We start from the raw sequence: 14,196 nt of genomic DNA on the forward strand, positions 1-14,196 counted from the left end.
TTGTCTATTTACCCTATCCATGCCCCTCATAATTTTGTAAATCTCTATAAGGTCACCCCTCAGCCTCCGACGCTCCAGGGAAAACAGCCTCAGCCTGTACAGCCTCTCCCTATAGCTCAGATCCTCCAACCCTGGCAACATCCTTGTAAATCTTTTCTGAACCCTTTCAAGTTTCACAACATCCTTCCGATAGGAAGGAGACCAGAATTGCACGCAATATTCCAACAGTGGCCTAACCAATGTCCTGTACAGCCGCAACATGACCTCCCAACCCCTGTACTCAATACTCTGACCAATAAAGAAGGAGACGATAGAAACAGAGGTGATGGTACTACAGCTGAACAAAGGCAGCTGCAAAGGCATGAGGGAGCGCTGGATAGAATAGACTGGGAGAGGAGCCTAGCAGGAAAGCCAGTGGAACAGCAATGGCAGGAGTTTCTGGGAGTAATTCAGGAGACACAACAGAGATTCATCCCGAGGGAAAAGAAGCATGGTACAGGGAAGGTGAGGCAACCGTGGCTGACCAGGGAAGGCAGGGATCATATAAAAGCAAAAGAGAAAGCATATAATGTGGTGAAGGGCAGTGAGAAACTTACAAAGACCAACAGAGGGCAACAGGAAAAGAATAAGATTAAATATGACGGTAAGCTAGCCAGTAATATAGCCAGTAGGAGTTTCTTCAGATATATAAAGGGTAAAAGAGAGGCAAAAGTGGACATTGGGCCACTGGAAAATGATGCTGGAGAGATAGTGGTGGAGAACAAGGAAATGGCTGAGGAATTGAATAATTACTTCACAGAGAATGATGGCCATCACCAAGGAGAAGGTGCTAGAAAACTGAATGACCTGAAGGTGGATAAATCACCTGGACCAGATGGACTACATCCCAGAGTTCTAAGGGTGATAGCTGAAGAGATAGTGAAGGCATTAGTGGTTTTCAGGAATCGCTAGAATCAGAGATGGTCCCAGAAGACTGGAAAGTCACGAACATGACAATCCTGTTTAAAAAGGAAGTAAGGCAAAAAAATGGAAAATTACAGACTGATTAGCCTAACCTCGGTCATGGGTAAGATCTTGGAAGCTGAGATTTCTGAATACTTGGGAGTGTATGGTAAAATAGGGCAAAGTCAGCATGGTTTCATCAAGGGGGAGGGTCATGTCTAACAAATCTACTAGAATTATTTGAGGAAGTAACAAGCAGGTTAGACCAAGGAGAGCCAATGGATGTTATCTACCTGGATTTCAAGAAGGCCTTTGACAAGGTGCTGCCCAGGAGGCTGCTGAGTAAGATAAGGGCCCATGGTGTCAGAGGCTCGGTGTTAGCATGGAGAGAAGCTTGGATGTCTGGCAGAAAGCAGAGTGGGGATAAAAGGGTCTTTCTCAGGATGGCAGTCGGTAACAAGTGGTGTTCCGCAAGACTCGGTGTTGGGACCACAACATTTCACTTGATACCTTAACAATCTCGATGAAGGAACTGAAGACATTTTGGCTAAGTTTGCAGATGGTACAAAGATAGATAGAGGGACAGGTAGCATTGAGGAGGTGGAGAGGCTAGGAGAGTGGGCAAAGAAGTGGCAAATGGTCTGGTCCAGGATTCTCTCAAGGTAAATTTGCAGGTTCAGTCAATAGTTAGAAATGCAAATGCAACAGTAGCATTAATTTTGAGAAGATTTGAATATAAAAGCAGGGATATACCTCTGAGGCTCTATAACGCTCTGGTCAGGCCACATTTGGAGTATTGTGCACAGTTTTGGGCCCCATATCTCAGGAAGGATGTACTGGTGCTGGATGGTGTTCAAATGAGGTTCATGAGAATGGTCCCAGGAATGAAAAGCTTAACATATGAGGAAGATTTGAGGACTCTGGGTCTATACTTGATGGAGTTTAGAAGGATGAGGGCGGATCTAATTGAAACTTACAGAATACTGAACGGCCTGGACAGAGTGGATGTTTCCATTGGGAGGAGAGACTAGGACCTGAGGGCACAGCCTTAGAGTAAAGGGTAGACCTTTCAGGAAGAAGGGCTTATGCCCGAAACGTCGATTCTCCTGCTCCTGACCTGCTGCGCTTTTCCAGCAACACATTTATCAGCTGTGAGTGAATGATGGAGCTGATTCGATGGGCTGAATGGTCTGATTTAGGAGGTAAATTTAGGGTCTTATTACAGTCAGTAAGGGCCCAGCTGTCCCCCGCTGTGTCCCCAGTACTCACTGCTCATCCCCAATAGCCCCTGCTCCATTCCGATAACCCCCCACTCCTCCCCGATACACCCAGCTAGTCCCTGCTCCACCCTGATACCCTCCAAATCCTCCCCCCCCCCCGCCCCCGACTGCAGTCATACAGTCCTAGAGATGTACAGCATGGAAACAGACCCTTCAGTCCAACCCGTCCATGCGACCAGATCTCCCAACCCAATCTAGTCCCACATGCCAGCACCCGGCCCATATCCCTCCAAACCCTTCCTATTCATATACCCATCCAAATGCCTCTTAAATGTTGCAATTGTACCAGCCTCCAGCACATCCTCTGGCAGCTCATCCACACACGTACCACCCTCTGAGTGAAAAAGTTGCCCTTTAGGTCTCTTTTATATCTTTCCCCTCTCACTCTAAACCTATGCCCTCTAGTTCTGGACTCCCCCACCCCTATTTACACTATCCATGCCCCTCATAATTCTGTAAACCTCTATAAGGTCACCCCTCAGCCTCAGACGCTCCAGGGAAAACAGCCCCAGCCTGTTCAGCCTCTCCCTGTAGCTCAAACCCTCCAACCCTGGCAACATCCTTGTAAATCTTTTCTGAACCCTTTCAAGTTTCACAACATCTTTCCGATAGGAAGGAGACCAGAATTGCACACAATATTCCAACAGTGGCCTAACCAATGTCCTGTACAGCCGCAACATGACCTCCCAACTCCTGTACTCAATACTCTGACCAATAAAGGAAAGCATACCAAATTTCTCCTTCACTATCCTATCTATCTGCGACTCCACTTTCAAGGAGCTATGAACCTGCACTCCAAGGTCTCTGTTCAGCTGATCCCCCCAAATTCTCCCTGCTGCCCATCCCCACAGCTCACTCCCCTCGCCCCCTCCCTGGTCCACCCCTCTGCCTACCGATGGTGCAGATGATGCTGGTGTTGCGGGCGACAATGGGCTCCGAGTCGATGTCGAGCAGACAGAGGTGTTCCAGGAAGCTGTGAGCCATCGCTGCACTCAGCTGCTGGTTCTGGATAAACGCAGTACCCAGTTCGTGGAACAGTGGCTCCTGGATATTCGTGGCATCCTCAGTACACCCGCTCCGGGGCTCTACACACACACACACACAACCATCAGCTCCTCACTAAACCCACTCCGGGGCTCTACACACACACACACAACCATCAGCTCCTCACTAAACCCGCTCCGGGGCTCTACACACACACACACAACCATCAGCTCCTCACTAAACCCGCTCCGGGGCTCTACACACACACACACACACACACACAACCATCAGCTCCTCACTAAACCCGCTCCGGGGCTCTACACACACACACACAACCATCAGCTCCTCACTAAACCCGCTCCGGGGCTCTACACACACACACACAACCATCAGCTCCTCACTAAACCCGCTCCGGGGCTCTACACACACACACACAACCATCAGCTCCTCACTAAACCCGCTCCGGGGCTCTACACACACACACAAACCCATCAGCTCCTCACTAAACCCGCTCCGGGGCTCTACACACACACACAAACCCATCAGCTCCTCACTAAACCCGCTCCGGGGCTCTACACACACACACACACACACAACCATCAGCTCCTCACTAAACCCGCTCCGGGGTCTCTACACACACACACACACACACCCATCAGCTCCTCACTAAACCCGCTCCGGGGCTCTACACACACACACACACACACACAACCATCAGCTCCTCACTAAACCCGCTCCGGGTCTCTACACACACACACACACACACCCATCAGCTCCTCACTAAACCCGCTCCGGGGCTCTACACACACACACACAACAATCAGCTCCTCACTAAACCCGCTCCGGGGCTCTACACACACACACACAAACCTATCAGCTCCTCACTAAACCCGCTCCGGGGCTCTACACACACACACACACACACACAACCATCAGCTCCTCACTAAACCCGCTCCGGGGCTCTACACACACACACACACACACACACACACAACCATCAGCTCCTCACTAAACCCGCTCCGGGGCTCTACACACACACACACACACCCATCAGCTCCTCACTAAACCCGCTCCGGGGCTCTACACACACACACACACACAACAATCAGCTCCTCACTAAACCCGCTCCGGGGCTCTACACACACACACACAACCATCAGCTCCTCACTAAACCCGCTCCGGGGCTCTACACACACACACACACACAACCATCAGCCCCTCACTAAACCCGCTCTGGGGCTCTACACACACACACACACACACCCATCAGCTCCTCACTAAACCTGCTCCGGGGCTCTACACACACACACACACACACACACACACACACAACCATCAGCTCCTCACTAAACCCACTCCGGGCCTCTGCACACACACACACAACCATCAGCTCCTCACTACACCCGCTCCGGGGCTCTACACACACACACACAAACACAACCATCAGCTCCTCACTAAACCCGCTCCGGGGCTCTACACACACACACACACACACACCATCAGCTCCTCACTAAACCCACTCCGGGGCTCTACACACACATACACACACACACAACCATCAGCTCCTCACTACACCCGCTCCGGGGCTCTACACACACACACACACACACCCATCAGCTCCTCACTAAACCCGCTCCGGGGCTCTACACACACACACACACACCCATCAGCTCCTCACTAAACCCGCTCCGGGGCTCTACACACACACACACACACCCATCAGCTCCTCACTACACCCGCTCCGGGGCTCTACACACACACACACACAACCATCAGCTCCTCACTAAACCTGCTCCGGGGCTCTACACACACACACACACAAACACAACCATCAGCTCCTCACTAAACCCGCTCCGGGGCTCTACACACACACACACACAAACACAACCATCAGCTCCTCACTAAACCTGCTCCGGGGCTCTACACACACACACACACAAACACAACCATCAGCTCCTCACTAAACCCGCTCCGGGGCTCTACACACACACACACACACACACCCATCAGCTCCTCACTAAACCCACTCCGGGGCTCTACACACACACACACACACACACACACACCCATCAGCTCCTCACTAAACCCACTCCGGGGCTCTACACACACATACACACACACACAACCATCAGCTCCTCACTAAACCCGCTCCGGGGCTCTACACACACACACACACACCCATCAGCTCCTCACTAAACCCGCTCCGGGGCTCTACACACACACACACACACCCATCAGCTCCTCACTAAACCCTCTCCGGGGCTCTACACACACACACACACACACAACCATCAGCTCCTCACTAAACCCACTCCCGGGCTCTACACACACACACACACACACCCATCAGCCTCTCACTAAACCCGCTCCGGGGCTCTACACACACACACACACACACACACACCCATCAGCTCCTCACTAAACCCTCTCCGGGGCTCTACACACACACACACACACAAACACAACCATCAGCTCCTCACTAAACCCACTCCTGGGCTCTACACACATACACACACACACACAACCATCAGCTCCTCACTAAACCCACTCCGGGGCTCTACACACACACACACACAACCATCAGCTCCTCACTAAACCCGCTCCGGGGCTCTACACACACACACACACCCATCAGCTCCTCACTAAACCCACTCCGGGGCTCTACACACACACACACAACCATCAGCTCCTCACTAAACCCACTCCGGGGCTCTACACACACACACACACACCCATCAGCTCCTCACTAAACCCACTCCGGGGCTCTACACACACACACACACACCCATCAGCTCCTCACTAAACCTGCTCCGGGGCTCTACACACACACACACACCCATCAGCTCCTCACTAAACCCGCTCCGGGGCTCTACACACACACACACACACACACAACCATCAGCTCCTCACTAAACCCGCTCCGGGGCTCTACACACACACACACACACACACACACACAACAATCAGCTCCTCACTAAACCCGCTCCGGGGCTCTACACACACACATACACAACAATCAGCTCCTCACTAAACCCGCTCCGGGGCTCTACACACACACACACACACAACCATCAGCCCCTCACTAAACCCGCTCTGGGGCTCTACACACACACACACACACACCCATCAGCTCCTCACTAAACCTGCTCCGGGGCTCTACACACACACACACACACACACACACACAACCATCAGCTCCTCACTAAACCCACTCCGGGCCTCTGCACACACACACACAACCATCAGCTCCTCACTACACCCGCTCCGGGGCTCTACACACACACACACACACACACCCATCAGCTCCTCACTAAACCCACTCCGGGGCTCTACACACACACACACACACCCATCAGCTCCTCACTAAACCCACTCCGGGGCTCTACACACACACACACACACCCATCAGCTCCTCACTAAACCCACTCCGGGGCTCTACACACACACACACACACACACACACACACACACAACCATCAGCTCCTCACTACACCCGCTCCGGGGCTCTACACACACACACACACACACCCATCAGCTCCTCACTAAACCCGCTCCGGGGCTCTACACACACACACACACACACACACACACACACACAACCATCAGCTCCTCACTAAACCTGCTCCGGGGCTCTACACACACACACACACACACACCCATCAGCTCCTCACTAAACCCACTCCGGGGCTCTACACACACACACACACACACACACACACACACAACCATCAGCTCCTCACTAAACCCGCTCCGGGGCTCTACACACACACACACACACACCCATCAGCTCCTCACTAAACCCGCTCCGGGGCTCTACACACACACACACACAAACACAACCATCAGCTCCTCACTAAACCCGCTCCGGGGCTCTACACACACACACACACACCCATCAGCTCCTCACTAAACCCACTCCGGGGCTCTACACACACACACACACACACACACACACACACACCCATCAGCTCCTCACTAAACCCACTCCGGGGCTCTACACACACATACACACACACACAACCATCAGCTCCTCACTACACCCGCTCCGGGGCTCTACACACACACACACACACCCATCAGCTCCTCACTAAACCCGCTCCGGGGCTCTACACACACACACACACACACACCCATCAGCTCCTCACTAAACCCTCTCCGGGGCACACACCCATCAGCTCCTCACTAAACCCTCTCCGGGGCTCTACACACACACACACACACACAACCATCAGCTCCTCACTAAACCCACTCCCGGGCTCTACACACACACACACACACCCATCAGCCTCTCACTAAACCCGCTCCGGGGCTCTACACACACACACACACACACACACCCATCAGCTCCTCACTAAACCCTCTCCGGGGCTCTACACACACACACACACACAAACACAACCATCAGCTCCTCACTAAACCCACTCCTGGGCTCTACACACACACACACACACACACACACAACCATCAGCTCCTCACTAAACCCACTCCGGGGCTCTACACACACACACACACCCATCAGCTCCTCACTAAACCCACTCCGGGGCTCTACACACACACACACACACCCATCAGCTCCTCACTAAACCCTCTCCGGGGCTCTACACACACACACACACACACACACAACCATCAGCTCCTCACTAAACCCACTCCGGGGCTCTACACACACACACACACACACACACACCCATCAGCTCCTCACTAAACCCACTCCGGGGCTCTACACACACACACACACACACACAACCATCAGCTCCTCACTAAACCCACTCCGGGGCTCTACACACACACACACACCCATCAGCTCCTCACTAAACCCGCTCCGGGGCTCTACACACACACACACACACACACACAACCATCAGCTCCTCACTAAACCCACTCCGGGGCTCTACACACACACACACACACACACACACCCATCAGCTCCTCACTAAACCCACTCCGGGGCTCTACACACACACACACACACCCATCAGCTCCTCACTAAACCTGCTCCGGGGCTCTACACACACACACACACCCATCAGCTCCTCACTAAACCCGCTCCGGGGCTCTACACATACACACACACACACACACAACCATCAGCTCCTCACTAAACCCGCTCCGGGGCTCTACACACACACACACACACACCCATCAGCTCCTCACTAAACCCACTCCGGGGCTCTACACATACACACACACACACACACACACACCCATCAGCTCCTCACTAAACCCGCACCGGGGCTCTACACACACACACACACACACACACACAACCATCAGCTCCTCACTAAACCCGCTCCGGGGCTCTACACATACACACACAACCATCAGCTCCTCACTAAACCCACTCCGGGGCTCTACACACACACACACACACAACCATCAGCTCCTCACTAAACCCGCTCCGGGGCTCTAAACACACACACACACACACAACCATCAGCTCCTCACTAAACCCGCTCCGGGGCTCTACACATACACACACACCCATCAGCTCCTCACTAAACCCGCTCCGGGGCTCTACACACACACACACACACAACCATCAGCTCCTCACTAAACCCGCTCCGGGGCTCTACACACACACACACACACACACACACAACCATCAGCTCCTCACTAAACCCGCTCCGGGGCTCTACACACACACACACACACCCATCAGCTCCTCACTAAACCCGCTCCGGGGCTCTACACACACACACACACAACCATCAGCTCCTCACTAAACCCGCTCCGGGGCTCTACACACACACACACAACCATCAGCTCCTCACTAAACCCGCTCCGGGGCTCTACACACACACACACAACCATCAGCTCCTCACTAAACCCGCTCCGGGGCTCTACACACACACACACACCCATCAGCTCCTCACTAAACCCGCTCCGGGGCTCTACACACACACACAACCATCAGCCCCTCACTAAACCCACTCCGGGGCTCTACACACACACACACCCATCAGCTCCTCACTAAACCCGCACCGGGGCTCTACACACACACACAAACACACACACACACAACCATCAGCTCCTCACTAAACCCACTCCGGGGCTCTACACATACACACACACCCATCAGCTCCTCACTAAACCCACTCCGGGGCTCTACACACACACACAACCATCAGCTCCTCACTAAACCCGCTCCGGGGCTCTACACATACACACACACACAACCATCAGCTCCTCACTAAACCCACTCCGGGGCTCTACACACACACACACACACAACCATCAGCTCCTCACTAAACCCACTCCGGGGCTCTACACACACACACACACACACAACCATCAGCTCCTCACTAAACCCGCTCCGGGGCTCTACACACACACACACACACACAACCATCAGCTCCTCACTAAACCCGCTCCGGGGCTCTACACACACACACACACACACACACACACAACCATCAGCTCCTCACTAAACCCACTCCGGGGCTCTACACATACACACACACACACCCATCAGCTCCTCACTAAACCCGCTCCGGGGCTCTACACACACACACACACACACACAACCATCAGCTCCTCACTAAACCCTCTCCGGGGCTCTACACACACACACACACACACACACACCCATCAGCTCCTCACTAAACCCGCTCCGGGGCTCTACACACACACACACACAACCATCAGCTCCTCACTAAACCCGCTCCGGGGCTCTACACACACACACACAACCATCAGCTCCTCACTAAACCCACTCCGGGGCTCTACACACACACACACACACACCCATCAGCTCCTCACTAAACCCGCTCCGGGGCTCTACACACACACACACACACACACCCATCAGCTCCTCACTAAACCCGCTCCGGGACTCTACACACACACACACACAACCATCAGCTCCTCACTAAACCCGCTCCGGGGCTCTACACACACACACACACAACCATCAGCTCCTCACTAAACCCGCAAGGGGCTCTACACACACAAAGACACACCAACGCACACTCACACACACACAAAGACATACCAACGCACACACACACACACAATGACACACCAACACACACTCATATAAAGACACAACCATCAGCTCCTTGCTAAACCTACTCCGGGGCTTTATACACACTCACAGACACACACTCACACAAAGACACACCAACGCACAATCACATACACACACGCGCAGACACACACACACACAAAGACACACCAACACACACTCACACAAAGACACAACCATCAGCTCCTCACTAAATCCGCTCTGGGGCTCTATACACACACACATAAAGACACACCAACGCACATTCACACATAGACACACACAAAGACACACCAACGCACACTCACACAGACACATCAACGCACACTCACACAGACACATCAACGCACACTCACACAGACACACACAAAGACACACCAACGCACACACTCACAGATACATCAACGCACACACACACAGACACATCAACGCACACTCATTCAAAGACACACCAACATTCACACAAAGACACACCAACACACACTCACTCACACACCAACACCAACACACACAAAGACATAAACAAAGACACACCAACATACACACACAGTTAATGTCACAGTGGGGGGGGGAGGGGGTAACAAGGCACAGAACTACAGGGGGGGACAGGAAGGTGGGGACACAGGGTTACGGGGGACAGAGACACAAGAGGGGTATGGGGTCAGGGAAAGCAAGGATAGGGGGACACGGGGGCCGGCAGCGTCTGGACAGGAGGGCGGAGGGACGGGGGGAAGCAGGGATGGTGGGATGGAGACACGCGGGGGGTGGGGGGGGGGGGGGCGGCGGGGGGGAAGGGTTGTGGTGAAAGGGGGACAGAGGGATGTTGGGTCGTGGGTGGGGAGATCGGGTGGTGGGGGTGATGGGGACAGGGGGGTGTGGGGACAGGGGGGTGTGGCGGGGGGGGGGGGGGGGGGAATGTGTGTGCAGGAGGCGCAGGGATCTTCTGCACAAAAGCCAAACGTTCTCACTGCACCCCTCCCCATCCCAATATCACCCCCTCCCCCACCCCAACTCCAGCAGCCTCCAGTTGCTGTTATAAACTGCACAGACATGGAATATCCACAGGATAGTCAACCAGGGGATGCATCAGCTACAAGTGCAGGCAGGGCCGGGGAGCGGGGGAATGATGGCGGTGGGGGGTGAGGAGGGGGAAGGTTGGGTAAGGGGTTTGTCACATACTGACCAGCCATGGGCACAGAGAGAGAGAGAGAGAGGGAGAGAGAGACGGAATCGCTTGGGAGGGTCTCCTCACGGCAGCTTCCTGCAGCAACTGAACTCACCTTTACACTTTACACAGCGTGGCAAATATTTACCAAAACACCCCCCCCCCCCCAGCACCGTCACCGACAGCAACTCGCTCACTCCACGCCCTGCTCAACCAGTCCTAGCACATTCCTTCACCATCAGGCTCCTCCAGCCCCTGCACCCCCTCCCTATCCCAGTCCCCCCCTCCAGCCCCTACACCCCCTCCCTATCCCAGTCCCCTCCTCCAGCCCCTACACTCCCTCCCAATCTCTGTAACCCCCTCCAGCCCCTACACCCCCTCCCTATCTCTGTCACCCCCTCCAGCCCCTACACCCCCTCCCTATCCCTGTCACCCCCTCCAGCCCCTACACCCCCTCCCTATCCCAGTCCCCCCCTCCAGCCCCTGCACCCCCTCCCTATCCCTGTCACCCCCTCCAGCCCCTACACCCCCTCCCTATCTCTGTCACCCCCTCCAGCCCCTACACCCCCTCCCTATCTCTGTAACCCCCTCCAGCCCCTGCACCCCCTCCCTATCCCTGTCACCCCCTCCAGCCCCTACACTCCCTCCCTATCCCTGTCACCCCCTCCAGCCCCTACACCCCCTCCCTATCCCTGTCACCCCCTCCAGCCCCTACACCCCCTCCCTATCCCAGTCCCCCCCTCCAGCCCCTACACCCCCTCCCTATCCCTGTCACCCCCTCCAGCCCCTACACCCCCTCCCTATCCCTGTCACCCCCTCCAGTCCCTGCACCCCCTCCCTATCCCTGTCACCCCCTCCAGTCCCTACACCCCCTCCCTATCCCAGTCCCCCCCCTCCAGTCCCTACACCCCCTCCCTATCCCAGTCCCCCCAACCCCTCCCTATCCCAGTCCCCCCCTCCAATCCCTACACCCCCTCCCTATCCCAGTCCCCCCCTCCAATCCCTACACCCCCTCCCTATCCCTGTCACCCCCTCCAGTCCCTACACCCCCTCCCTATCTCTGTCACCCCCTCCAGCCCCTACACCCCCTCCCTATCTCTGTCACCCCCTCCAGCCCCTACACCCCCTCCATATCTGTGTCACCCCCTCCAGCCCCTGCACCCCCTCCCTATCTCTGTCACCCCCTCCAGTCCCTACACCCCCTCCCTATCCCTGTCACCCCCTCCAGTCCCTACACCCCCTCCCTATCTCTGTCACCCCCTCCAGTCCCTACACCCCCTCCCTATCCTAGTCCACTCCTCCAGCCCCTGCATCCCCTCTCTATCCCTGTCACCCCCTGCACCCCCTCTCTATCTCTGTCACCCCCTCCAGCCCCTACCCTGCTCCCTCCCATCTTTCTGGAACACTACCTGCCCCTCCCATCTGTTGAGGGATGAAAGGGCAATGAAGGGGTCATGTCGAATGGTGGGGAGAGAGGTCAAGGCAGTGAAAGGTGGGGGCTTAAGGATAACACACAGGGCTGGTGGGTGCAGTGGAGCCCTGTCTGGGTTAAGGTGAGTTAGTCAGGGATGGATTAGGGGAAGGGTGTGGGGGTGGTTGTGGGGATGGGGAATGAAGATGGTGTGAGTAGTTATGTGGGGAAGGGGATGGAGTGGGGTGGATTATGTGTGAGGGGGGAATGGGGGATGTTGGCGGAGGGAGGGTAGTTGTGGGGATTGGAGTAGATGTGTGGGGAAGGGGTTGATGTGTGGTGGGGTTGGGGCATGTTGTGGGGGGAGGAGGGTAGTTGTAGGAAGGGGGAATGAAGAGGATGTGTGGGGAAGTGAAGGGGGCTGGGGGTGGGAGTTTATGTGTGAGGGGTTTGGGGGTTGGGGTGTGGGTTGTTTTTCAGGGTTGATGTGGGGGTTTATGTGTGAGGGGAGGGCGGTAGCTGTGGGAAGGGGGAATGAAGGGGATGTGGGGGATGGATGTGGGTGAGTAATGTGAGGAGAAGGGGATGTTGTGGGGTGGTGAGGGTACATATGTGAGGGGAGGGGATAATTGTGGGGGGTGGGGGAGATGTTGATGGGGTGGTGTGGTGGGAGGAGTAGTTGATGTTGTGAGGGGGTGGGGTGGGGTTGGGTTATGTGAGGGGGTGGGGATATTGTGAAGGGGTGGGGGATGTGAGGGGGTGGGGTGGGTTGTGTGAGGGGGGTGGGGGATGGTGTTAGGGTGGTGGGAGATGGTGTGAGGGGGTGGGTTGTGTGAGGGGGGTGTGGAGTAGTGCGAGGGGGTGGAGGTGGGAGATGTTGTGACGGGTGGGGGTGAGTTGTGTGAGCGGGTGGGGGATGTTGTGAGGGGGTGGGGGGTTGGTGTGAGGGGTTGGGTTGTGTGAGCGGGTGGGGGATGTTGTGAGGGGGTGGGGGGTTGGTGTGAGGGGGGTGGGGGATGTTCTGAGTGGGGTGGGGGATGTTGTGAGGGATTGGGTTGTGTGAGGGGGTGGGGGATGTTGTGAGGGGGTGGGGGGTTGGTGTGAGGGGGGTGGGGGATGTTGTGAGGGGTTGGGTTGTGTGAGGAGGTGAGGGATGTTGTGAGGGGGTGGGGGGTTGGTGTGAGGGGGGTGAGGGATGTAGTGAGGTGGTGGGGGGTGTTGTGAGGGGTGGTGGGGGGTGTTGTGAGGGGTGGGGGTGGGTGGTGTGAGGGGTGGGGGTGGGTGGTGTGAGGGGGTGGGGGGGTTGGTGTGAGGGGGGTGGGGGATGTGAGGGGGTGGGAGTTTGTTGTGATGGGGGTGGGGGGTTGGTGTGAGGGGGGTGGGGGATGTTGTGAGGGGGGTGGGGGATGTT

General features: G+C 55.5%; 1 protein-coding gene across 1 annotated transcript in view; it reads right to left on the minus strand.

Moving 5' to 3' along the window:
• LOC148135298 (pyruvate kinase PKM-like) overlaps window positions 1-11,479 on the minus strand; it is a 38,787-nt gene extending 27,308 nt beyond the window's left edge. The window contains exons 1-2 of the mRNA XM_087985167.1: window positions 11,393-11,479; window positions 3,116-3,307 (exon numbers count right to left, since the gene is read on the minus strand). Of these exons, the coding sequence (XP_087841293.1) occupies window positions 3,116-3,307; window positions 11,393-11,399 (199 nt within the window). The 5' untranslated portion in view covers window positions 11,400-11,479. The remainder of the gene's footprint in view (window positions 1-3,115; window positions 3,308-11,392) is intronic.
• Window positions 11,480-14,196: the final 2,717 nt, after the last annotated feature.

The sequence above is a fragment of the Chiloscyllium plagiosum genome, unplaced genomic scaffold (genome assembly GCF_037043375.1).
Source record: "Chiloscyllium plagiosum isolate Xiang-an unplaced genomic scaffold, Cpla_swu_hap1 HiC_scaffold_50, whole genome shotgun sequence".
Taxonomy (NCBI): Eukaryota; Metazoa; Chordata; class Chondrichthyes; order Orectolobiformes; family Hemiscylliidae; genus Chiloscyllium; species Chiloscyllium plagiosum.